General features: G+C 42.9%; 1 protein-coding gene across 1 annotated transcript in view; it reads right to left on the bottom strand.

Annotated features, from left to right (window-relative positions):
- The window catches only part of MYLK (myosin light chain kinase), a gene marked incomplete in the record, with an annotated part of 313,975 nt that overhangs the window by 57,166 nt on the left and 230,470 nt on the right, over positions 1-26,339 (bottom strand). The window contains 7 exon segments of the mRNA XM_078782291.1: positions 3,917-4,044; positions 5,284-5,331; positions 16,085-16,165; positions 20,350-20,466; positions 21,624-22,342; positions 22,525-22,602; positions 24,104-24,350. Of these exon segments, the coding sequence (XP_078638417.1) occupies positions 3,917-4,044; positions 5,284-5,331; positions 16,085-16,165; positions 20,350-20,466; positions 21,624-22,342; positions 22,525-22,602; positions 24,104-24,350 (1,418 nt within the window).

Here is a 26,339-nt window from a genome sequence, read left to right as displayed (position 1 = left end):
TTGTGTTTCATCAAACTTGCATCAAAACTGCAACTTGGTTTCTGGGTCGTACCCATAAACCCAGGACTCATCGCCAGTGATCACTGTGTTGAGGAAGCTGGGATCACTGTTCACAGTCTCCAGCATGTCCTGTGCGATCTCCAAACGGAGTTGCTTCTGCTCAATCGTTAGCAGCTTTGGTACGAACTTCGCTGAGATTCTCCTGAAGCCCAAATCCTCCTTCATAATGGAATGAACGGTGTTGAATCTTGCGGATCGTTTCCACTTGGGAATCGCCAAGCTTTACACAAAATTTGATGCAGTAGCGTTGTTCAAGTTTTTCCGTCATTTTGTCAAAAACGAAAATCTGACGGCGCTCACTTACATGTCCTCACTCATAGGCGGTCTGCCGTCGAATGACAGCTTCTGCAGGTGGGAAAAAATTCACGCGTGCGCATTAGGATCACCTACATACGTGCACCAATCAACGCCTCCCTAGCTTCTTTTTTTTTATGCACGAAAAATAAAGGTCGGATACTTTTTGAACACTGCAATTGTTCATACTATTATAGAATGGCATAGTTACCTATAACTAGCCTGTCTCACCACACAGCAGGAGACAGGGTTTTGCAAGAGCTTAGGTGTGTCTGTCCAGGCCATAACTTTTTTTTTCTTTTTTTTTTACCATTTGAGCTTTTGTTATCAAATTTTCAACAAACCTTTATTATGAGAATATGGAGAAAATGTGCTGCACCAACCCCAGAATCCACCACCCATTAACACACCAGCTACCTACAAGTCCTGCCAATATCCCTGGAACCCTCTTCAGAGGGCTCTTTTCAGGATCGTCACCGTTCCTCGGACAGCTTCCAATTGTAGTTTATTTGTAGTAATATTCCTAAGGAAGGTTTATAATATCTCCATGAGGTTCTTTTTATCATTCCCGTTGCTCCAATTATCACTGGTACAATTATGGCGCTCTCCAGTTTCCACGATGTTTTCACTTCATTTTTGAGGACTTTGTATTTAGTCATTTTCTTCATTTTTGCGTTGTTTATGCCAAAATTGCTGGGGTCTGACACCTCAATTAGCAATGCCTTCTTTTCTTTTTTGTACCTTTACTATATCCGGTCGCAATGGTTTGTTTTCTATGTTCACGCATGAGGGATCATTAGGTCATACGTGAGCGTCACTTTCTCATTTTCAGTTATTACCCTCGCCTGAGGAGAGGGTATTGTATTTGAGTCCGTTGGTCTTTGTTTGTCTCTGTTTGTTTGTTTGTTTGTTTGTCCGCACAGAATAAATGATTTTCTCTGCAACCGTTGGTCCGATTGACAGGAAATTTTCACCATAGGTGCAACTCCACTTGTATAATTTTTATGATAATTATGACGTCATATGTCACGTGGTTTGGCCGCTATATTGGAAAAACCGAAAAAAAATCACCTCTATATCTCCGAAAGCGCTGCATATAAAAAATTGAGACGTGGCTCATTGTAAAGAACTCTCCATGGGGAATAAAATATGTTAATCATGATGTCATATGTGCCTCCATTATGACATCATAATTCAACAAGTACAAAACTTCTTCCTATCAAAATGAAATTTATTGGACGTCATGTGGGCATAAACTGGCGGAGAAAAAAAAAATGATGACGTCATCGGTCACGTGGTTCGGCCGCCATCTTGGAAAAACCTTTAAAAATTGCACTTCTATATCTCTGAAAGCGCTGCATAGAAAAAATTGAGACATGGCTCATTGTAAAGAACTCTCCATGTGGAATAACATTTTAATGATGATGTCATAATTGCCTTCATTATGATGTCATAATTCGACAAGTACAAAACTTCATCCGATCAAGATTAAATTTCTCGAGCATCATCTAGGGATAATTTGGTGGAGATTTTTTTTTTTAGTGATGATGTCATCGGTCACGTGGTTCGGCCGCCATATTTGTTTTAACGCAAAAGCCATAAAAACCACTGAAAACACGTCATGGCGAGGGTCTGCAATCTCTGCTCTTTCTAGTTGTTTTTGGTTCATGTTTCCACGAGTTTTCTGGAACTGGGATATCAAAGTTTTTCAGATGTGCTACAAATTGCTCTATAAAGTGGATTACTGCCTTTGTGTGTACAGCTGTTCTGACATGAGTTGTTTTTTTACATCCTGACAGGAGGTGACTCGTACTTTCTGTTTCTACCTTCCAGAATCTACACTTGTTCGATTGATTCAGTCCCACCATTTTCTTAAATCCATTGGTGTAGTCTTTGGGCATTTATAATGATTCATTCTCCATTCCAGTTGAGCTGATCTCTTCCTAGCCATTCCAATAAGTCTGCTTTGTCTATGCACAGTCTGTTGAATTCTTCTTTTGTACCTCCCTGCTCTTTTGTCTTTCACCCAGTTGTCAGTGTATATCTGTTGATATTTTGCTTTATATTTTTCTTTTCTCTTGTTTCAAATTGTTGGGGCTGTATTTGTTGCTGTTCCAGTTTCATGTGTGACATATCTTCTATTCACACCTGTCTTTCGAAATACTTTTTGTGGTTCGCCGTCTTCGTGTTTTCATACAAATTAGATTCCGCAGTGAACTTTTCACGTACTGAGCTAGTCTCACGGTTGTCAATCTGTGCAATTTTTTGAGCCCCATCAGGCACCCTTCCCGTCTCGGCAGGTACATTCTTTGAAATAAAATAAAGGTTTTAACGGCTGTAGAAAAAAAAACTCTTTTCGGAAGTCTACTGACATTGATACACCGTCTCTTACACCACCTTATTTAACACGTTAAATTAGTTATCCATGCCTGTTGTTTGTGTCCTTTATGACCTCCCTTAAAACAGTAAGTTTCCTGTTTGGAACGATTTTCTAATTTTGTTTGACTGACAGACCGGCAGACAGACTAAAACAACTACCTTACTCCTCCCTGCGCATGCTCAATCGGGATGAGATTCTGTACAATTTGCCAATTTCAGAGCCCAAGTACTGCTATACTGCAGGTTCGTGTTGCAATTCATATTTCGATTCGTGTTCTACAGTATTCATAATATAAAATTAAATTTAAATTCAGTAGATCCTCGATCATAGACTGACGTCTGTAGACAGACAGACAGATAAACAAAGTGAACCATTTGCTTAACCCTGCTTTTCACTTCACAAGTGCAGGGTAAAAATAATAATCTCGAATAATAAACAGACAACTAGATAACCAATCTATTTTACGTAGAAATTATTTGAGGGATGTGGCGATGCAGAGCTGCCTTTTTATAGACAGCATATTTGTGCTCAATGCAAATTGCCCAAAAACATTTATGAGACAACCATTAAGTGTGGACTATAGATCAGGGCAGATGTCAAATAACCTCCTCCCTGAAGTTCAATAGTGAGCCTGGTGGGTTTTTAATTGCCTATTGGATTGTGCCATTAACTTTCCTGGGATTAGCTTGCATTTCGGAGGCCCGAAAGACTGTTGCATTCGCAGTCAGATATGAACCCACAAATCGTATGAGATACCGGTCCGGTGTCCTCACAACTAGGTCACCACCATTGCTACATGTTCCTTGTTACTAACCATCTCAGTAGCAAGACTAACCATTGCACTCCTTGATAACAAATGTTTTGCAGCAACTATTCCTTGAAGGAAAATGGTACAACATATTCTGAGCTTTGAAGGGAGAGCGGTGACATCACGATCATTGAAAATTCCAAGTCTAAAAAGGTTAATCCTGCTGCATACAGTCAAAAAAGGTGGAGTTTCTCAAAATTACTTGCAGATACATCTTTGGAGTAACACAAATACAGCAGTGTGTTGCGGAAATCACATTTCAATGCTTTTGTATGCCTTAACACATGATTCTATATAAATTGACAGCTGATTTGATTCATATCATTTGTAGCATTTATTCTTTACGGTGCTCAGAGGTGATTTGAGACACTCACTTCCTTTCTGAATTTGAACCAGGTGCCTCTGAGCGGAGGGGTGCCTGCCAAACAGCACTCCAAAAATACAGTATTACCAGCTTGCACACGCAGGTCGTTGGGGCTCTTCACTACCTGTGGAGGGCTTCCTGGAACAGATATGGCATGGATCAGTTGAAAGAAATAACACGTTTACTTGTCAGCCAGAACACTTCTTCATAGCGACAAGCTAATCCATCAGTGTTATTGCATCTTTGAGCAAAAATTAATGCAACGTCGTTGGTGCTGACCGAAACATTCTGTGATGCTAATGCAAAAAGGCTAAAAACTGGTGTAGATTTTGGTTTGAATCCCGACCCAGCTATAAACTGTCATCCTGATATTTCACAGACAGAGTGATTCATCAATGTGTGTGCCATCCCTCGGATGGACGTTAAACTTGGCGTCCCATCTGCCGGCATTAGTTGGTGGACGATAAAGATGCCACAGTATCCTCTGTGAAGAGTAGGCAAGTTATCATCAGCACCCTGAACAAATTCCAAATTCCTGCCCTAACCTACAGAGGGACTGCATTAGCGACACAGCCTCACTCGCAGCAATGATGCAACCAGCAGACATAGGCTATATACAAAATGAATGAATGATTATCTTTAGTTTTTCTTTTCAAAACAAAAACAGTTCATGATATAGTTTAACAAATAAATAAGCAAGCCTACACATTGATAAGTGCTATGACAACGTTATAGAAACCCAAAAGTAAATAAACATCTACACATAGCACCAAGGAAGCCCAGAATTCTCACATTGCCCACCAAGATCATCTTACAGACAGGTCAACGAAACTGTCAGAAAATTCTGGCAAACTAAAAATTGGTTCCCAAAATAAGCAATCAGAAATATAGGGAAATGAACACGTGTTTGGTGATGACATGCCTTGATTAGTTACAGCAAAGCGTTTTGGCGCTTTACCAATACAAGTTCTTAACCTCGTGTTTCAAATGAACCAAGATGCTACCATATTTGTACTTGTGAAGTGCATCTTGCTGTTCTATTAGTAGCAAATAAATGCCTGTTTCACCCTTTCTTGCACTCCCAGTTTCAATGTGTCCTGCAATTGTTCCAATAATAATAATAATAATAATACATTTATTTTATATAGCGCTTTTCAAGAAGCCCACAGGCGCTTTGACAGAGTACAAAAAACAAGTGCAAAAAGACAAAAATCAATAGGTAAATTATAATCAATGCAAACTTGCAGGTGTTGCCCCATTACCTTTGTAATAGTTACAATATATATATATATATATATATATATATATATATATATATATATATATATATATATATATATATATATATATATACATCATTTCCATTGTTTGAATTACCTTGAGTTGATGAGCTCTTTGGTGTTGGTTTCTTCTTTGGAATAACATCTGCAAAAATAGAAGAAGGATACAAAAACAGTGCGTTAGATTGATAAACTAAAAAGTACGGTAACTCAAATTAATAAACAACGTTCCCAACTTGTAATGCTTTGTTTCCCTCACTTGACAATATTTTCTGTTTTATTACTTTGTTGATATTTGAATTGTTGATGCACTGATGTGCCTGAAATACATTCCATGGCATTCTCTCATGCACTGGTCTTTGTTCAGTTTGCTTGTTTGTACTCTCTTTGTCTTTTCAAGCTTTGCTAGGAACTCTGATATCAAAGCACACAAAGGGCTGCTGATATGATCATGTGACTATTTATGAACGCAGACAAACACAGGCCATAAATGTATTTCTGGAAATGCAAAATATGCAGAGATACTTACAATGCCTTTGTTGACACGATTACATTGCAATCCTACAATAATGTCTTCATAAGTGCACAACGTGAATATATCTGGTTGGAAATGCAACATAGGAACTTTCTATAATCATTATATTAGATAAAGACTGAAATCAAATCAAGGATCAGATACAATAACTGCCAAAGTAATGAAAAACAAGAAGAAAAAGATAAAAAATGTCATAGCCCCCGTGGTTTTAGTAATGTTGCTGTACGGAGTTAAAGGCGGTCAGTCGACCATCTTTGGTCGGATTACAAAACAAAATCTTCTGGATGTGTATACTCTCATATATTGACTTTGTGCCAAGTTTAAACAAAATCGGTCCACACATGCCGATAAATGGTTGGGGACACGTTTAAGTAACAAAATGGCTGCCAGTTGGACATCTTGGATGTGATCTCAAAAAATGATGTGCACTGTAACACATCATTCATTATCTGTGTGCCAAATTTGAACACGACCAGTAAATGCATATCAGAGAAATGGTTGAGGACATGGTCAATATTGTTTTTTTTTTTGCAACTAAAATGGCCACCAGTCTATCAGTCGGCCATCTTTGATCAGATCGCAAGATAAAGTGGGGTGCACATGTAGGCCATCATGTACTGTGCTTGTGTCAATTTTAAACAAAATCGGACTATGCATGTTCAAGAAATGGTTGGAGACACGTTCAAGTAACAAAATGGCTATCCGCCACTGGGTTGTCCTTACCCGCCACGTGACGGATGTCCATCATGTACTCGGACACGGCAGAGAGGTGGCGCTGCTGCCGTGCCGACCATGGCTCGGCGACCTTGGCCATCGCGAACACAAGGGGCTTGTGGTCAACGACGGCCGTGAACGGGCGGCCCTCCAGCAGATGGCGGAAGTGTCGGACCACCAGGTGGAGCCCGAGCAACTCGCGGTCGAAGGTGCTGTACCGGCGTTCGTGCGGGCGAAGCTGCCAGCTGAAAAACGCCAGCAGTTGCCAAGCACCACGCACCCATTGCTCGTGCACCGCCGCGCCCACCGCGTAGTCCGACGCGTCGGTGGTGAGGGCGATCGGTGCATCGGGCGCCGGGTGCGCCAGTATGGTGGCGTCGGCCAGGGCCAGCTTTGCGCCCGCGAACGCCGCGGCCATCGGCTCCGACCATGCGATGTCACCTCTGGCCGGCTTGCCCCGAAGGGCCTCGTGCAAGGGGCGGAGGAGCTGGAGGACGTGGGGCACGAAGCGGTGGTAAAAGTTTACCATGCCCAGGAACTCCTGGAGCCCCTTGATCGTGCGGGGCCGCGGGAAATCCCTGACCGCCTCCACCTTGGCCGGTAAAGGGACGGCCCTGTGCTCGGTGATGCGGTGCCCCAAGAAGTCGATGGTGGCGACGCCGAAACGGCACTTGGCGGGGTTGATGATTAGGCCATGCTGGCCCAGGCGTTCGAAAAGCGTGCGGAGGTGGAGCAAGTGCTCCTCCCGGGACGCGCTCGTGACTAGGATGTCGTCCAGGTAGACAAACAGGAAAGGTAAGTCGCACAAGACGCTATCCACAAGCCGCTGGAACGCCTGAGCCGCATTCTTCAACCCGAAGGGCATCCTTAGGAATTCGAAGAGGCCGAAAGGGGTAATGACGGCCGTCTTCGGGACGTCGTCCGGTTGGACGGGGACCTGATGGTAGCCCCGGATGAGGTCCACCTTCGAAAACACGGTCGTGTTGGCCAACCGGGCGGAAAAGTACTGAATGTGTGGGACCGGGTAGCGGTCGGGGGTGGTGGCGTCGTTGAGCCGGCGGTAGTCCCCGCACGGCCGCCATTCCCTGCCGGACTTCGGCATGATGTGCAGTGGAGAAGCTCAAGCGCTGTTGGAGCGCCGCACGATCCCCAGCCGCTCCAGCGTGGCGATCTCCACTTTCGCCACCGCGAGCTTCGTGGGCTCGAGTCGGCGTGCCCGGGCATAGACCGGCGGCCCGACGGTGGGGATGTGGTGCTCCACCCCGTGTTTAACGGCCACCGCTGAGAGGGCCGGGAAACTGGCGAGGAGGCGGGTAAAGTCGTCCGCTGCCGGAAGCGTACAAACCAAACTCGCCGGGACGGAACCGTCCAGCAAGCCGCTTGGCAAGCTGCTCGGTGAGCCACTCAGTGAGCCGCTCAACTAGCTGCTCAGCGAACAAGCGAGCGAGCTAAAGGTTTCGGCCTGGACGAGCCGTCTGCGCTTCACGTCGACCAACAACCCGTGCGCACATAGGAAGTCCTCACCGAGCAATGCCATTGGCACGCTGGCGGTCACGAACGACCATTGAAAGCGCAGCCCTCCGAACCGCAGGGAGAGGCAGCGCTTCCCGAACGTGCGGATGGGTGTACCGTTGGCGGCAAGCAACGCGGGGCCCCAGCCCACGGTTCGCTTGTCGGACGTGTAGGCGGGGATGACGCTTACCTGCGCTCCTGTATCGCAGAGGAAACGGCGCCCAGACAAGGTGTCTGTGATGAATAGGAGGCTGCCGGAATGGCCGACGCTCAGGGCCGCTAACGAGCGCCGGCCCGGTCGTTTCCCGACTTGTCAAACGAGCACGGCGGGCAACACTTCTTAGCCTTGTGGCCGAACCTGGCGTGGAAGTAGCACCAGGCTTGCGGCGGTGGGGGTGGCGGCGGCCGCGGTGTTCTTGGCGGCGGTGGTGGTGGGCGGGGCATGGCAGCGGCCACGAGGGACGCTGTAGCCTCTGCCCCGGGATCCACGATGGCAGCACCATAACTCGACCGCGTGTCGCAAGCCGCAAAGAACTTGTCGGCCTCTACGGCCAGGGCACGGGGTTCCCTTATGTCGGAACTGGCCAGCGCGAGGCGTACCTGTAGAGGTAGCTGGCGTAGGAAAAGCGCCCGGAATAAGAAATCCGGGGCTTGGTCACCCAACAGCGACAGCATATAATCCATCCGCACGGATGGTCATGTGTCGCCGAGTTCGGGAAGGTCCAGGAGGCGGTCGGCCCGTTCGATCTCCGTGAGGCCGAACGTGGCGATGAGGAGATGTTTGAGCGCCCCGTACTTGTGGTCGGCCGGCGGGTGCCACAGGATGGACGCGACTCGGGCGGCAGTGCCGGGCCCGAGGGCGGCGACCACGTGGTAGTAACGGGTCTCGTCCGCCGTTATGCCTCGAAGCTGAAATTGCGCTTCAGCCTGCACGAACCACACGTCGGCCTGTGCTTCCCAAAACTCTGGGAGTTTTACCGCGACGGCGTTGTTGGCCATGGCGCGTTCGGTGGTCAGCAACGGCTGAACCAATCAGGGTCACCAGTGAAGTGTGGTGCTGCGCACACAACTTGCTTGCCAAAGAGGTAGGCCACAACGCGTTTGTTAAAACCAAAAGAGTCTTTATTACGAAAGCTCGAACTGCAGCACTGGGCGGGCTTGAGCTTAGAGCCCGCATATATGTGCTGAGGCCACGCCTAGTCCCCGGGCGTGGCCGATCAGTCGAAGGGCGGGGCATGTACCATCGGTCCCCGCCTGGGCGCTCGCGCCACCCACTGGTGCACGGAATTATTACCCCTTGTGCCCGCCACAATATACTCGCTGCCATTAGAGCATTTCGATTGCAATAAATACGAATTGTTGCTCCCAGATTCCCTGTTCGATGACAGAATATTCCATTTGCATTTTTGCTGCCTCAATGATCCCTACCCCGTTTGGAATCCTGCGTGAGCACGGGCAACATACTAGTACAGTATATATAAAAGCCAAATCGTTTTTGGACTATGTATACATGTATGTGTGCCCCATTGGTTGGATCGCTGGCTCGAATCCACCTGCAATTATTGTAACCTGAAAAAAATCGTACGTCCGTCATTGTGTGAAGGCGCATAGGCCTCAGGCCTCAGGTGTCAGCCCATGCATGGCCCAGTGAAATTGGTATTATCTAGTGAGCTATAAACCACGATGTATCATATATGCACATAAGGAGTAGGCATATTTTTGCTTGATGTACAGTATGTTACCTGGGTTATTTTTTATTATTATTTTTGGGAGCGATCATGACAGCAGTCTGTGCCCTATACACCACCCAAATATAAGGATGATCAACTTGTAATTTTTAATGTAATTTCGGTTTTAGCCGGAATTTTTAATGCTGATTTGTGTGAAAATACACAAGGGTCACCCGTCATAAGCGTTAGGCATGTTTTGGCTTCATGTATGTAATCAGGGTTGCAGAGGTCTACTGCGTATACACCGCACAAATAAAGGGATGAGCAATTTGTGTAACAACATAAAGTTTTTGCATGTAATTTCAGTTTTAGCCCAAGCTTTCAAGGGTGAATAGGATGAAAATACAGAAGTGTCGTCTGACATTTGGACAGGCTTTTTTGCTAGTATTTTCATAAGGATTTGTTAAAATTTGATGACAATAGCTCAAATTTTAAGAATATTATGACATTGAAGGACAAACTGACACACACAATTGCACAACCACATTTCCTGCTGCGCAGAGGACGGGATAATTCCTAATATTGAACACCACTATGGATGGAAGTGATAGGTGAATGCATTAAAAACTGAGCTATGCAGTTGACCTTTGGAGCGAATACAAGAGTTGTGAACACAAAAACTAAAGTCGAGGCAGGAGCATTTGTGCACCTTGCCATTGAGGCTAAATTGTAACAGACAAGTAATTTGTTCACCTCAGAATAACAATGCCTGGCAATAAGCAGACTGGATACAAAATCGATTGCCACAGAAAGCAAGCAACATCCCTTACATAAAAACAAACAACATTCGATACAAAAATATAACTGTATTGATGGATAACAAAAAAAAAATCAAAAACTATTACTGAGATTTAACAGCTGAGGCACTATCTATTTTTAAAAATAAATGATCTTGTTTAAAACTCTAAGAGTGAGATGTGCTGGGTGTGGGAGTGGAAGGGTTCCCCCCACCTTTGACAATTCCAAAGATAGCAGAGGAAGCAATCATTGTTTTGAGACCAGCTGGGTAAACGTTTCAAAATTAACTAACCACACATAATTGACTTCTCCAAGAGTGCAGATGGGTCAGCGGTGCTCTCCTCTACTGGACATGCCAAAGGTAGAGATAAAGGTGACAATGGTCTGAAAGGTTCTGGTTACACTGGCGTCGCCAATTGTCTGATTTTCTGATAAAAGTGCATCCTCCGTACAGCAGTGAAAGCTTAGCAGTTTATAAGAGAAAACCAGGAACAGCATAACACAGAAGTCTGGACAGCGCAAGATGCAGCAAGCCGTAGCTGGGCACGAATGGACGAATGAGTGAGTCGAGCACCTGTAACTGGAGCTGTTCACAACCGCAACCAGGATGACCAACTGGCTGATACTGAGCTCCAAGAACTGGTGTCTCTGCTGCAGCGAGGATCAAGAAAGAGGTCTTGGTGGCATTCATGGATCAAGAAAAAGATTGCCACCTTCATCACAGAAACTGTAATCTACGTACGTCTCTCCGCTTCTCTGGTTCTGCCCAGACTATGTGCTTTGGATTTAAGCTGCAGACTGCCAGGTTCGTTTCGTGGAGAAAGAGTTGATATTCAAAGAGAGCTCCAAATGTTCACTGGTGTGTGTGCTTATTTATCTGCCTTTTGCATTCAACATTTAAAATTCTCTGCGCAGAGACGAAGGGCAATGTTAAGGTCTTTGCAATTATTTGTTTATCTGCGTGACGGATGTATGTAAATTATCTGTGGTTAATTCATTTATTTGATTGAAGGATTTTTAATACTGTCTGTAAAATCATCCCATTCATGCTAGATTCATGCTAGGTTTGAAGATTTGGTAAATACTTGAGTAGGAGTTATGAAGATTAGTTTATTTTTGTTCATGTGCTGGCTCTGTCCTCACTTCTGTGCAAATCCAAGATAAATGGTCGACATTTTAAAATGGAATTTATGGTCACAGTTTCTCGGGCATATCACTTGGCTAATCATTGGGTTTGTATCAGAGTGAAAACGTCTTTCGGAACATTGGCCCTATGGTACTTAATTCCTTCAGGATAGTTTTTGCGACAAATTCTGAAATCACCGCTCATGGCAATACACAAAAGGCACATAGTACACGAGTTCTTGCACTGACAGATTGAATTACATGAAGGCACTTTTGAAATGAATTAATCCGCCCCAGAATGCTCGGCGTGCATGGCAGAAACCCCAGGAAAGGCACTGTCCGTTTGTGCACCATAAAATACATAGTGTGTGCCAGATAAGGATTGTTACCTAAAATGGCTCACAAAACTTCAAAAATAAGCCGAAAATACTTCGAAACGTACCGGCGAGAAAGAGGTGTGCATCTGCGCAACAAAAGAGTTTGAGAACTTTCCGAACTCGCCCAAAAAGCTGATATCTTGCAACTCACTGTAATGCAAACTCCCGAGGACATGGCCTGAAGGCCCAAAGGTTCATAGAACGGTGCATTCTACCCAAACCTTTGACTATCGCTGCCAGTGAGTGGACTTTGAACCCTGTGGGATTACCTCGTGTGAACATGGCAGGCTTGGTGATTTGTTTAACCAACATCTTCAATTGGAAAGCCGATGCCGTCATCACCAACATTCAGGTAAACTTCCCCGAGGGAGAAACCATATCTGGTTAGGTTGCTTCTTAACACTGATAAAATGCAAAGTGAATTTGCAATTCTTTCTTTTTTTAACCAGGTGACCTGCTTGAGGTGAGCCAGCCAATCAGGCTGGCTGTAAATATTTGATCAGATATTGGTCCACTCTTCTGCCATTTCGTGGGGATCTGTTCCTGCAAACTCTAACTTCAGTCTGAAGTGCTCCACCAGGGCTTCTAGCTCTTTATCGGCAAAGTCTGACATAATGTGTTTCGGCCTGTGTAAAATCTGTAAAAATAAATAAATAATAATTGCATTCTCTAGTGCATTTTAAAATGTGACATGAGCAAATATGTTGCAAAATATTGCAAAATTTCAACCGAGGATCCCTGAAATGTTGCCTACCAACCCTGTGGATAATTAGTGAATAATTATTCTGCCCAATAACAAAAATGATATCAATATATCTGCCCTGCTAAGAAAAACTACCTGCCGAAGAGCTTCTTCTGAAGTGCAGGGTAGGTGTTGCTTTTCATCAACGTACTCATATTCAGTGGTTCGGTTCACATACATGCGGATCGGTAATCCTCCGTGGAACAGAATTACATGGAGTGCGAACAACAACAACAACAACAGGCATTTTAAGGCCATTTTCCCTGCAAGAGCGGGAGTTAGCCTTGCGGTCCCCATGACAATCTTCTCCATTTTGCCCTATTTTCTGCATCTCCCCTTGTTAACCCCCTTGCCCGCATTTCTTCTTCGAGCATATTTAGCCAAGTCTTTCTCGGTCTTCCCCGTCCTCTACTTCCTTCTACATTCATTTCCATCACTCTTCTCAACCAGTCACTTTCATCCTTCCTCAACACATGACCAAACCATCTCAAACTGTTTCTCTTCACAGCATCCATCACAGGTTATATTCCCATCATCTTTCGCAATTCATCATTTGTCTTCCTCTCTCTCAACAATACTCCACACATCCACCGAACCATTCGCATTTCCACCCTTTCCAGCCTTCGTTGCTGCTATACGTTCATTACCCATGTCTCGCTCCCATAAATCAAAACACTTCTCACACATGCAGCATACACCTTTCCCTTCAGCTTCAACAACACTCCCCTCCTCGTCAGCACGCCACTCAGTTCCCGAAACTTCTTCCATGCACATCTCACTCGAGCAACCTTTGCCGAGTCTGATCCACCTTCTCCATTCAGCATGTCTCTGAGGTAACAAAATGTTTTCACACCTTCCAGCTTCATGCCATCTCCAAGATCCAACTCAACATTTCCACCATCTGCAGCTCCCTCTGTGCACACCTTACACTTGAATGTAGCTGCCACACTGGTTAATGACCCTCTCAAACCACTAAATTTTTGATGAACCCACTCAGCGCACATTGTACATTGAGTGGAATTCACTCCAACACCCTTCCTGCACACAGCACACGGCCACTTCCCAGTTCTTTCCACCTCACCACATGCCTTACCACTTGCCATCACCTTCGTTTTTCCGATATTCACCTTCAGACCTTTTGTCTCCATACATTCCTTCCACTTGTTCATCTTCTCCTTCAGTCCATCCATACTTTCTGCAATCTACACCAGATCATCTGCATATAACAACTCCCACGGTAAACCCTCCTTTACATTCCGAGCCAGCACCTCCATCACAGCTACAAATAGTAGTGGACTTAGTACCGACCACTGATGCACTCCCACCTTCACCTCAAACTCACCACTGTTCCCGTCCTTCGTCCTTACAGCTGTGCGCGCTCTTTTGTACATTGCCATCACTACTCTGATCAACCATTCCTCCACTCCTAACTTCCTCAATGCCCATGTCAATACTTCACGTGGAACCCTATTGAATGCTTTCTCCAGATCAACAAATCCAAGAAACAACTTCTTCCTCTTCTCCATGTACTTCTCCTGCAACTGCCTCACAATAAAAAGCGCGTCTGTCGTTCCTCTTCCTGGCATAAATCCAAACTGCATTTCGTCAATCTTCACTTTCTTCCTTATCCTCCTCTCCAACACCCTTTTCAATATCTTCATTCCATGCTCCAATAACTTTATCGCTTGATACGAGCCACAGTCCAGAGGGTCACCTTTCCCCTTGTATAGAGGGACGAGGGTACTCAGTTCCCAATCCACTGGAATGCGGCCTTCTTTCACCACCAGATTGCAGATCTCTGTCATTCTCTTCATACCCCAATTTTCCGCTGCCTTCAACATATCTCCCACAACTCCCGTCGGCCCTCCCGCTTCTCTACTCTTCATTGCTTTTATCGCTTCCTCAACTTCCTTCTCGGTTATCTTCTCTGCCGATCCTAAAACTGGGTTACTCTCTATGTTGCCATCCCATTCATTCTCTGCATTCAACAGTATTTCCATATATCTCTTCCATCTTCCTTTAATTCCATCTGGGTCCACAACCATTTGTCCTACTTCATCCTTCAAGCAACTCACCCCCATCACATCACACCTCTCTTTCGCTATCTGCTTTGCAATCCTGAATACTGCTCTCTGACCCTCTTCCAAATCCAAGCGTTCTCCGAACATTTTCCTACATGCCTCCTGCGCCTTTGCTACCTCTTTCTTTGCAGCCTTCTTGGCTGCCTTATAACTTTCATGCTCTGCCTTTTCTGCCCCCATACCCTTCGCCTTCTGCCACTCCTTGAACTTCTTCCTCTTCTCGTCAATCTTCTTTCCAACTTCATCATCCCACCACCATGTTTCCGAGTGCCTCGGTGGTCCTTTTGTCCATCCACATACATCACCAACGGCTCCCAACAGACTATCTTTCATTGACATCCAACCACTTTCAAGCTCAACCACATCAACCCCTACCATACTCAGCCTCTCTTTTAATGCCTCCCTTACTGTCACCTCTTTCAACCTCCACACCTTCATTCTCGGTTGGTACTTCAATTCTCGGTTGGAGTGCGAACAAGGTAGAAAATATCTTGTAGTCACCAGCTACAGAAATATACTCATCATTACTCATCATATCCCAATGGAAAAGAGAAACTAATATAACCAGGGACATCATGTTCTGTACCAGGATGCATTAATAAAATTATCAGTTTGGTCTGGAAACAGGCAGGCAACGAACGGTACAACGGTAGATGCAACAGCTGGTTTGATTCATCCTCCGAAGGGAAATGTACTTGATGATGCAGCATACCATGTTTGTGACCTTGGATGACATTTAACGTTAGACTATATCCTGTCGGGAAATTAACCGAGATTATATACGAGTACATGACCTGAAAGCTAGGAATCTACCACGAGATTATCCTGACGGACCCCACTAGTTTCCAATAAACAAGAGCAGCTTTGCAAACAAAGCATTAGACTTATTAAGGTGATGGGTCAGTGAGATTTGTACTTTAGCATGTAAAGCTTGTTTGAGAGAGCCAAAAAGGCAGCAAGCGCTGATTGGGAAAACCATGGTTAATACGCACACTACAGAACTTGTTTTCCCCTCATTCTCAGTGTTTAAATGGCAATGTTTACACCAATATACTGTACAAGCATTAAGATTCACATTCCCATGAGTGCCTACAAGAACTTATTAGTAGATAAAAAAAACATTAAACAACATTCCAAATGGGGTAATTTCACAAATGTAGACATCTGGGCGTTTAATGAGGGAATGAAAGGAAGTGAGCGAAGCATGGAAGATGGAAGAGACATGAAGTGTGCCAGTTTTGGGAAGAACTTGACAAGATCTGCTTCTTTATTTCCATCATTTCAGTAACTTCCTCATCCATTCAATATATACACAGGGCGAGCCTCCAGATGCACAAAACTCACCTTGCATAGTCTTTGTCTGAGGTGGTGTTTCTAATTGTGTGTGTTCTGTCTTGATAGGATCTGCTTGCTGTGATGGAGGTTCTGCATGTGGGAAAAGTCGACAATTACCGTGGCATTTCCCTAGCACATACCTGTTTATTCCAAACTTCCTGAAACTTTTCTCCACTTTTACAAAGTACAAGTTAGCATGGCTGCACTGCTCGACACAAGCAACATGCAACATAAATGAAAAAAGTTATTTTTTAAAGGAACGCTTTTCTTTAAGTGTGCTGTTTTAGCATGACAATGTTTAACTTGCGTCACATTCCACTGCAAAAAAAAAGGAAAACGAGTTAAAGCAATACACAATGAAGGCAACGATAGGCCATCAAATCCAGCAAAATCTACCATGTAAAAAAGTGTGTGTGTGTGTGTGTGTGTGTGTGTGTGTGTGTGTGTGTGTGTGTGTGTGTGTGTGTGTGTGTGTGTGTGTGTGTGTGTGTGTGTGTGTGTGTGTGTGTGTGTGTGTGTGTGTGTGTGTGTGTGTGTGTGTGTGTGTGTGTGTGTGTGTGTGTGTGTGTGTGTGTGTGTGTGTGTGTGTGTGTGTGTGTGTGTGTGTGTGTGTGTGTGTGTGTGTGTGTGTGTGTGTGTATGTGTTTTCATAAGGCTAGGTTTTAAAGGCTTTGATTAGTGCTTCAGGAGGGATTTGAGTGAGGGGGTTTAATGGGCAATCTTTGAACAACACTGTGTGTCCACTGGTTAAAAGACCTAAAAGACCCTGAGGACTCAAAAGACCCCAAGGACCCAGAAGACCCAATGGACCCAAAACACCCAACATACCCGAAGACCCAAAATACCCTGTAGACTGTTCAAGACACAAAAGACCATGAAAACCCAGAAAACCCCAAGGACTCAGAAGACCTTAAGGACTCTGAAGACCTAAAATACCCCAAGGATCCAAAAGATCTAAACAACCCCAAGAACCCAAATGACAAAAAGGACCCAAAAGACCCCATGGACTCGAAGACCCTAAGGACTCTGAAGATCCAAAAGACCCCAAAGACCCTGAAGATCCAAAATACCCCGAAGACTGTTAGACCCAAAATACCATGAAGACCCAAAATACCCCAAAAACCACGAAGACCATAAAGACCCCAAATACTGAAAAGACCCTGAAACTCAATTGACCCCAAAGACTCAAAAGACCGAAAAGAGCCCGAGGATCCAAAAGACCATGAGGATTCAAAAGACCCAAACAACCCTGAGGACCCAAAATACCCCAAAGACCCAAAATACCCAAAAGACCAAAAGCCCCTGAAAACACAAAAGACCTTGAAAACCCAAAAGACCCTGAAAACCCAAAAGACCCTGAAGACTGTTAAAGACCCAAAATACCATGAAGACCCAATGGACCCCAAACACCCAAAATACACCGAAGACCCAAAAGACCCTGAAAACCCAAAAGACCCTGAAAACCCAAAAGACCATGAAGACCCCAAAGAGCCTGAAGACCCAAAATATCCCGAGGATACAAAAGATCCAGAGGACCCAAAAGACCCCAAGGACCCAGAAGACCCCCAAGGCATCTGAAGACCCAAAATACCACAAAGACCCTGAAGACTGAAAAGACCCAAAATATCCCAAAGACTCTGAAAGACCCCGAAAACCGAAAAGACCCGAAAGAGCCAAAAGATCCCAAGACCCAAAATATCCCAAAGACTCCAAAGTCCTGAAAGACCCCCATAAAAACCCAGAAGACCCAAAAGATCGAAAAGACCCAGAAGACCGAAAATACCCTGAAGATCATTAAAGACCCAAAATCCCCAAAGACCCAAATTACCCCTAATACCCAAAATACCCCCAAAGACCCTTAAATACCCCAAATATCCAGATTGAGGACCCCAAATATCCAGATTGAGGACCCAAAATACTCAAACGACTCAAAAGACCAAAGACCCAAAATACCCAAATGACCCAAAATACACCGATGAACCAGAAGACCCAAAAGACGTTGAAGACCCAAAAGACCCAAATGTGCTAAGGACCCAAATGACCCAGAGGACACAAAAGACCCCATGGACACAAAAGACCCCAAGGACTCCAAAGACCCAAAAGAAGAGTAATTATGCCTCTTACATTGGAATTGTAGACAGTGGCTTGCAAACTGAGCCTCAAGGTCGGTGTACAGAAGCAGTATTTTTTTAATCACAATAAATACAAGGCACAGGGAGGTGAAATTTGCTGCACGTGATGTGCAATGCGCGCAGAGTAAAACGAGTGTTCATTTACGTCTGTATGATGTCTCATAAATAAAGATGATATAAGCACACCTGACACTAGGCCCAGAGTTCAGACTTTGGCATGCTCACGCGGCTGTACCGTCAAAAACTGTTCCAACCCATCATTTTTGACGGGCTTTAGACTAGTGAATTATATTTATGTACCAGTGGTGCATGCTTACACATTGTGTAAGCAATAACAAACCGTGCTTCATACATAGGAACATAATAAATAGAAGCTTTATGATTATAGGCAAGCATTACCAACCTGCTGCTAGATATCTTCATTTTACGGACATGTTTACGGTATTTATTACATACATTTTCATTGAGATTTTAATTTCACAGTTCACAGTTATAGAAATAAAAATTTTCAAATGCTAGAAATTGATAGATTTTTTTTTTTAAATTGACATTTACAGTGTTTTACAGTCCGTTTACAGTTTTATAAGTACGTTTTCCATTTGCGGACGCTTTTTCGTTTTTTAATTACGGACATTATTGTCAAGTTTATTTCACAGTTTGAAGTCATAGAAATTACAATTTTCAAATGCTAGATATTGAATGAGTTTTTTTAATGGGCATTTACGGTTTTATAAGTAAATTTTCGCTTACGGACGCTTTTCTTTTTCATTTGCAGACATTAAGTGTCATGTTTATTTCACAGTTTACATTTATAGAAATTACAATTTTCAAATGCTAGATATTGATAGATTTTTAAAAATGGACATTTACAGTTTTATAAGTAAATTTTCATTTGCGGAAGCTTTTTCTTTTTTTCATTTATGGACATTATTGTCATGTTTATTTCCCAGTTTAGAGTTATAGAAATTACAATTTTCAAATGCTAGATATTGATTGAGTTTTTAAAGGACATTTATGGTTTTTTTTTTGTTTTGTTTGTTTTTGTATACTGAATCGAGGCTCGTGAAAGAGCTGACATTGACTTCACAAACAAATCTACCAGACAAACAAAATATATAAAAAGAGGGAGCGGAAGACAAGAGAAGGGGAAGCACACAAACACTTGAGAGCACACAACATTTATATAATATGTTTATAAGTAAATTTTCATTTACGGATGCTTTTTCTTTTTTTCATTTATGGACATTATTGCCATGTTTATTTCACAGTTTGCAGTTATATAAGTTACAATGTTCAAATGCTAGATATCGATATCGTTTTTAAAAATGGACATTTACGGCTTTATATGTAAATTTTCATTTGCGGACACTTTTCGTTTTTAATTTACAGACATTAATGTCATGTTTATTTCACAGTTTACAGTTATAGAAATTACAATTTTCAAATGCTAGATATCGATTGACGTTTTATGGGGTTTTATGGATGTGTTTAGAGTTTTTTACATAAATTTTCATTTACGGACACTTTTTGACAGCCTTGTAATTTTTCCCGGTGTATCGGCCTTCATGTCCATCGGCACGCCAAATTTCAGCTTTCGACACCCAGAAGGTACTGAAAATTAATATCAGCCAATCAGTCAGTGGTTAGAAAGTTTTATATATTAGATATACTGTATAGTTAAGACTTTACTAAAATCCCTTTTCACAAAATCTGACATAATCCAGTTTATGCAATCGGTATAACGAGTACAATTTCATTAACGATAAAAAATATCACTTAACTTGATCTACAAATACTTAATTGAACCAATGTAGAAGCGTCCATACATTTTTCTGAAATATTTCATGGAATGCCTTCAGTCCACAAGTGAGTGCTGATCAGACAGCCGACTCTCCCGGTTGATACGCTTTCTTTAACAGCTCCCCCTCCAAGCCCCGCTCAGAGAATTTTGAGAAGCTCAGACAAAGACAACTCAGAAATGAGCACACTATACTACATGGTTGTTCTGCTGCTCAGTATAAATCGTGGCCTCACATGTTAGCAAAATGAACATTCTGTATATATATATATATACATACACACACATATTGTAAGCAATATACATATACGGAGACAGACTCCATTGTCCCACCCATTACGCACCATCCACGTATACTACGGCAGTAGTACAATCCCGTCCATATGAGTTTTCTGCACAGCAGCCATAGTTCCCTTCATCTTCTGGAAGTACTTCATCAATTGTGAGTGAGCACATGTCCCCTGGAAAAGAACATGTGCCAAAACATATTTGTTGCATTAAAAATGTATTGACATCGAGGATAGAGGCAAGAACCAAACCAGTCCTCCATCTGATTCATAAAGCACAAACATTTTACACCTTATGCAATATGCATTGTTGTCCATGTCCTATAAATGAATTTTATTTATTTTTTAAATAATAGACATTCTCTTCTGATTCTAATGTACCATACTCTGCTACAGAAGGTGGGTGCTGCAGAAGCAGTATACTGGGAGGGTTGCCATTGCCTTCTCAGCAGTAGTTATGGCAGGCATTTGGAATTTCTCCAGGTGCTTGCGATAGCTCGCCTACTCTTTGCGAAGGATACCGTGGGATCTCTAACGTCCACCAACAAATGCTGTACGCTCAGTTTAACGTCCATCCGAGGAAGGGCGCGCACATTGATGATTCAATCTGCCTGTGAAACACCAGGATGGCAATTTATAGCTGGTTCTGGATTAGAACCCAGGCTAGACAAACAAGATGCGAGTGTGTGTACCTTCAGGCCATCCTGCCAGCCCTAATAAACATTAGAGCAAACCAAATGTTGCTGCATAAGACTGTGTGCACAACCTTTATTCTTCCTCACCACAAAACAAGCCAAATGGTTTTTCTACAGAGTGTTTAGAAACCACAACTTACAGCAACCCCAACTATTAATCTGATGCAAGACTTTGTGATGACGATTAAATTCAGCATATTTGTGTTACATTTATGATCGTTATCCCAATCATAAACAAGTGACTGCCAAAGGATATGGGTGTGAGTGTGGGAGGGATCACAACCCCAAAATGGCCTTATAAGTCCCTACACTGAACCACAATGGCGGTTCGCAATTCGGGTGTCGCAAAGTCCTGGAAAAAAATTAACATTTCGTTTTCGTAAAACATTTAACATTTAGTTCAGCATGCTCTTATCAGTAAATGTTGTTTGATTGCATATATGACTACAAGAAGAAAGAAAGTTGACAGATTCAGAATAAAGAAAATTGAGATTCAGAAAAGGAGATTCAGAAAAGATTCAGAATAAAGAATCAGTGCAAGAATGGTTGTGATACAAGAATGTACTTGCTAATTTTGATGTACAAAGTTGCAATTTGAAAGGTCCAGCGGTGTGCCAAATCTATCTATGGATGTACCGATCTGTCGAAAGGTGATGATCTGTGAAGGCTGCAGGGTCTTCCCGTCGAGGGTCCACGTGATGGAGAGTGGTGGCTCACCCTGCACCCGGCAGCTTAGTTCCAGTCTAGCACCATCCAGTACACGCACATCACGCAGTGACTCGGTGAAGATCGGTGCCCCCTCCTCAACTTGAGACACCACACCCTCACAGCATCTTAGACGCCCACTCTCACATCCCGCGTGAGCCATGATAGCTGGGACGCTGCACAGGTTCTCAGACTCAATGCGACTTAAGTCAGAGATGTTGTGGTTCCCAGCCTTTGGTAAGAAAGCGTGTGAAAATGTATGTTTTGGTGGTGGCAATGGAGGAGTGGTGGACTTATCTGACCGCGCGACCTTCCAGGATGAATTTGGGGTCAAGTCCACAGCGTTGTGAGTACAGTCCACAGCAGGTCCGTTCCGGGGCAGTTCCGTAGAGGATTTCACCTCAGGAGGTTGGCACTCCTTGCTCACTGCGGATTTCCTGCTGCTAACAAGAACACTGCGAAAGTCCTTTTGTGCTGCCTCCTGCTGCTTCAGTGTCTCCGCCGAGCACTCCTTTGTGTGGACCTTGTGGCGGAGGACACTTCGAAAGTCGAGCTGCTCAGCCTTGCCCTCTGGCAGCCCAGGCTCAGAGTGCTGCCAGCTCCTACCGGCATCAAGGGGGCTGGAACAATTTTGCTCCGGCTGTTGTGTGCTGCAGCGCACGACATGGCAACTTGATTACACCAGCACCTTAAGAAACAAACAGCACTGCACACTTGCTACCAGTTTATAAGACTTACAAAGAGTTGTAAAGGTGAAAAAGAATTCTGGCAAACATTTTGACCTGAAAAGTGAGACTTTTCTAAAGTAACCCAAATTAAATAGCACACTTGCCTCCAAGAGTCTAGTTCGCCTTGCTCTTCGCCAATAACAAGGAGAGAGACAGCGCAGCTGGAAACACCGATGGCATTCCTGCGAGGCCCAAAGCAGTTGGGTTACATTTGTACAGGTAATAAGAATAACAGGTGAAAGCGTAACTACTGCAAATTACAGAGCCACTCCTTCAATCTACACAACATGCAAAGCTAGGAGCAGTTCAAAACCAGCAGCCCCATGGCATAACATCCTTTGCATGCTATCCATTCCAAGCAACCAATGAACACACCCATATTCACCCACATCCCATGCATGCTACCTCCCTCCCACCAATCCTGCCTCAAATCTGCCCTCCCCAACTTCCCTAGTGCTTTTCTGAGCTGTGGGAAAGGAAGGAGGGAGTGATTTCAGCTTCATGCATTTCAAGCATCAGAATCTCCAGGGAAGTTTCTTTTGCTGCTCATGAATGTTCTTAATAAAAGCCACTTTAATAGCAGAAAAACTTCCACATTATTTCCCAAGTCATGATTTGTATACTCTTGGGATGATGCGCTTTCATACATTACTATCGGTCTAATTTTACATATTTTAAAAAAAATTGTTGCTGTTTTTTAAATAAGTTCATCGATTTCTCAAATAAGAAAATTATATAAATGAACAGGAATATAAATAATTAATTGACATATGTGTGAAAATTACACGCTCAGACCAGGAATAAAAAACGCTGCTACGGTTCACTAGAGGACCTGGGTTTGATTCCTGGTCTGAGCGTGTACTTTCCACACATATGTCAATGAAATAAGAAAATGAACAATGTCAGAAGTGTTTCACAATGAAAGGATAAAAATAAAATAATAATAAATAAAAAAATTGTTTAATTTAAATGTAATTTAAAAATTTGAAAATTAATTTAATTATTTAAATTATTTTAAAATGTATTTTTATTAATGTAAAAAATTATTTAATATACTTTAAAATGATTTTTTTTAATTTAAAAAAATTATTTAATTAATTTAATTATATACTTATTTAATTACAATATTTAAAAATGTTTTTTATTTCAATTACATTTTTTAAAAAATTTTAAAATATTTTTCCCTTATTTTAAAAAAGAACAAAGTTTCACAATTCACAATTAAAGAAAGCAAATTACAAGAACATAAAAACACAAATACAGTACTCAACTCAACTCAAGGAAAAACAGATTTAATGAAATATGATCCGACGTAATGGTTAGAGAGCGTCCGCTCTGTGTCTGAGGGAGGTCGGCTATTCGACCTCTGGCCGACTCATACCAAAGAGTTTTAAAATGATATGTGCTGCTTAGTTGCTTGATGATGCTCAGAACTGAAAAAATATGGATAATCAACAAACAACCATATGTTGGCAACCACAACACAGGCTTTTATGAGCCTAATTGTCTCCTCCTGCAACAAAGTTCCTTGTGAGGGAACACATTATTATTACGGTATATTAAATAAAATGGATTGCTTTAAAGTTTCAGAAGCCAAACTTTGAACTTTCGTTTCTTGAAAACCAGTGTATTTGTAAATCAAAAGCAATCGTTTGTGCAAACATGAAAATATGAAGAACTTACTCAATTCGAACTTCGTAAGGACCTGCATAGCATGGTCTTGAATGGCATATAACGAGGGAGAAAACATCCCCGCTTTGCTGCAGCATGTAATCGCCGCCGGAGCCGATTGGTCGACCTTCATGTAGCCAGCTTACTTTGGGAAAAGGGTCGCCAGCTACGGCGCACGACAACAGCGCAGCATCACCAGCTCGGGCTGTGACCGCACGTGGTTTGCTTATGAACCAAGGCTGCTCACCTTCTGCTGGCTCTGGGGGTGAAACACAGGTGACGACAGGTATCGTGTTTCAGAACAAATTAGAATGGCTATTCAAATAGAACTTCAGTTGGTGGTAGGATCTACTGTAAATGTGTGTGTGTGTGTGTGTGTGTGTGTGTGTGTGTGTGTGTGTCATACTTTTTGTGTCTTATTCATGTGTCTATTAATTAATTATATACTATTGAAATGTACCTTTTAACTCTTTAGACTGCTGAGGCCCCTTTGGCCTTTGAAGACCCCTAACCTAACCTAACTTTGGCCTAAGAAGACCTTTGAAGACCCAACTCCAAAGACCCCTAAAGACTCTGAGCACCCAAAAGACTCCGAAGACCAAAAAGTCTCTGAGGACCCAAAAGATCCTGAAGACACAAAAGTCCATGAGGACCCAAAAGAAAGAAACGACTCAACTCCCTCTTCCACATGAGGACCCAAAAGATAAGACCACGAGGATCCATTAGACCCAGAAGACCGAAAAGTCCCCGAGAACCCAAAATATCCCGAATACCCAAAAGTCCCAGAGGACCCAGAAAACCCTAAAGACCCAGAATATCCAAAGTCCCCAAGGACCCAATAGACCCAAAAGTCCCCAAGGACACAATAGACCCAAAAGTCCCCAAGGACCCAAAATACCCAAAAGTCCCCAAAAAGACCCAAAAGATGCTGATGACCCAAAAGACACAGAAGACCCAAAAGACACAGAATACCCAAAAGACACAGAAGACCCAAAAGACCCAAAAGTCTCTGCCAACCCAAAAGACCCAGAGGACCAAAAAGACTCTGAAGACCCAAATGACGCAAAAGTCCCTGAGCACCCAAGAGACTGACAACCCAAAAGATCCAAGAGTCTGGCAGGCAGGTATGCTACAAGGCGGTGAAGGCCAATGAAAATTAGGTACAACGGACTAACGGGCCCTCTAGTATTGGAAATGGTTGTTTTTTTTTCAATTTATGGCCCTCAGCCATTCTTAGCACATTAAAAGTTACATCAGATAAAGTGGTATGATCATACATCACAATTACATTGCCTTGCAGGCAAAGTTCCATTTCATAAATAATACCATTAACTCTTGATCTTGGTGATATTGTGTTTTTCATGCAGGAATGTGAAGTACTAAAATAATTTATGTAAGCTAATAGAAGTTTGATTTAATGCCAACCGTGTTGTAAGAACATCCAATGCAGCCAAAATGGCACGTACAAATTAATAATTAAAAATATTTTCTGCATCTTTCCGCAATAAAAGAATTGGGTTCCCCCATTCCTTCACTTTTAAACATTCATTTTTTTAAAATTTTCATTTAACATTTTTTTCATTTTCATAACATTTCATTTAAATTTTAAACATTTTAAATTTAACAATTTTAAATTGGGTTCCCCCATAATAAAATAAAACATTTAAACATTCCTCTCATGTCTTGCCTAACTTAGAATACTTTTATGACAAATGTTTGTAATGTGTACATGCACATTTGTATTATAACAAACTAAATGATTATTATTGTTGTTAGACATGAAGGGTTAATATAAAAAGGTATGCCAAATGTTGCTGATATTGACCCAAATCAGATTTCATGCCATTATTAATTTCATTTCCTTTTTGCGATGCTTTAAAAGTCATGATTTTTTTGGAAATATTTGCCCTTTTTAGCTTCCATCTTCCCCAACCCTTCCAGAATGTGCACGTTCACTCGGTATTCCCATCTTACGCAACCCTCCATCCACGCTTTATGCCCACCTACACTCCTTTGTCCCGCAAGGTTGTATTTCACACCAATGTAACCGTCTACCTGTCATCATGTCGGTGCACCACCATCTCACGTCATCCCCCTTCCTCCCTGCAATCTTTTACAGATATCCCCATTAACCCCCACCTCGCTCATCCATCTTACTTGGAGGTTAATGCATTCTCCCCTCCACTCGATGACCTCTTTTGTTGTTGGCTCATTCCCTTGCTTGTTGGAAGCAACTCTGACCCCACCA

Source organism: Myxine glutinosa, chromosome 7 (genome assembly GCF_964187855.1).
Source record: "Myxine glutinosa chromosome 7, kmMyxGlut1.1, whole genome shotgun sequence".
NCBI classification, from domain to species: Eukaryota; Metazoa; Chordata; class Myxini; order Myxiniformes; family Myxinidae; genus Myxine; species Myxine glutinosa.
This window is presented reverse-complemented; position numbering and strand designations above follow the sequence as displayed.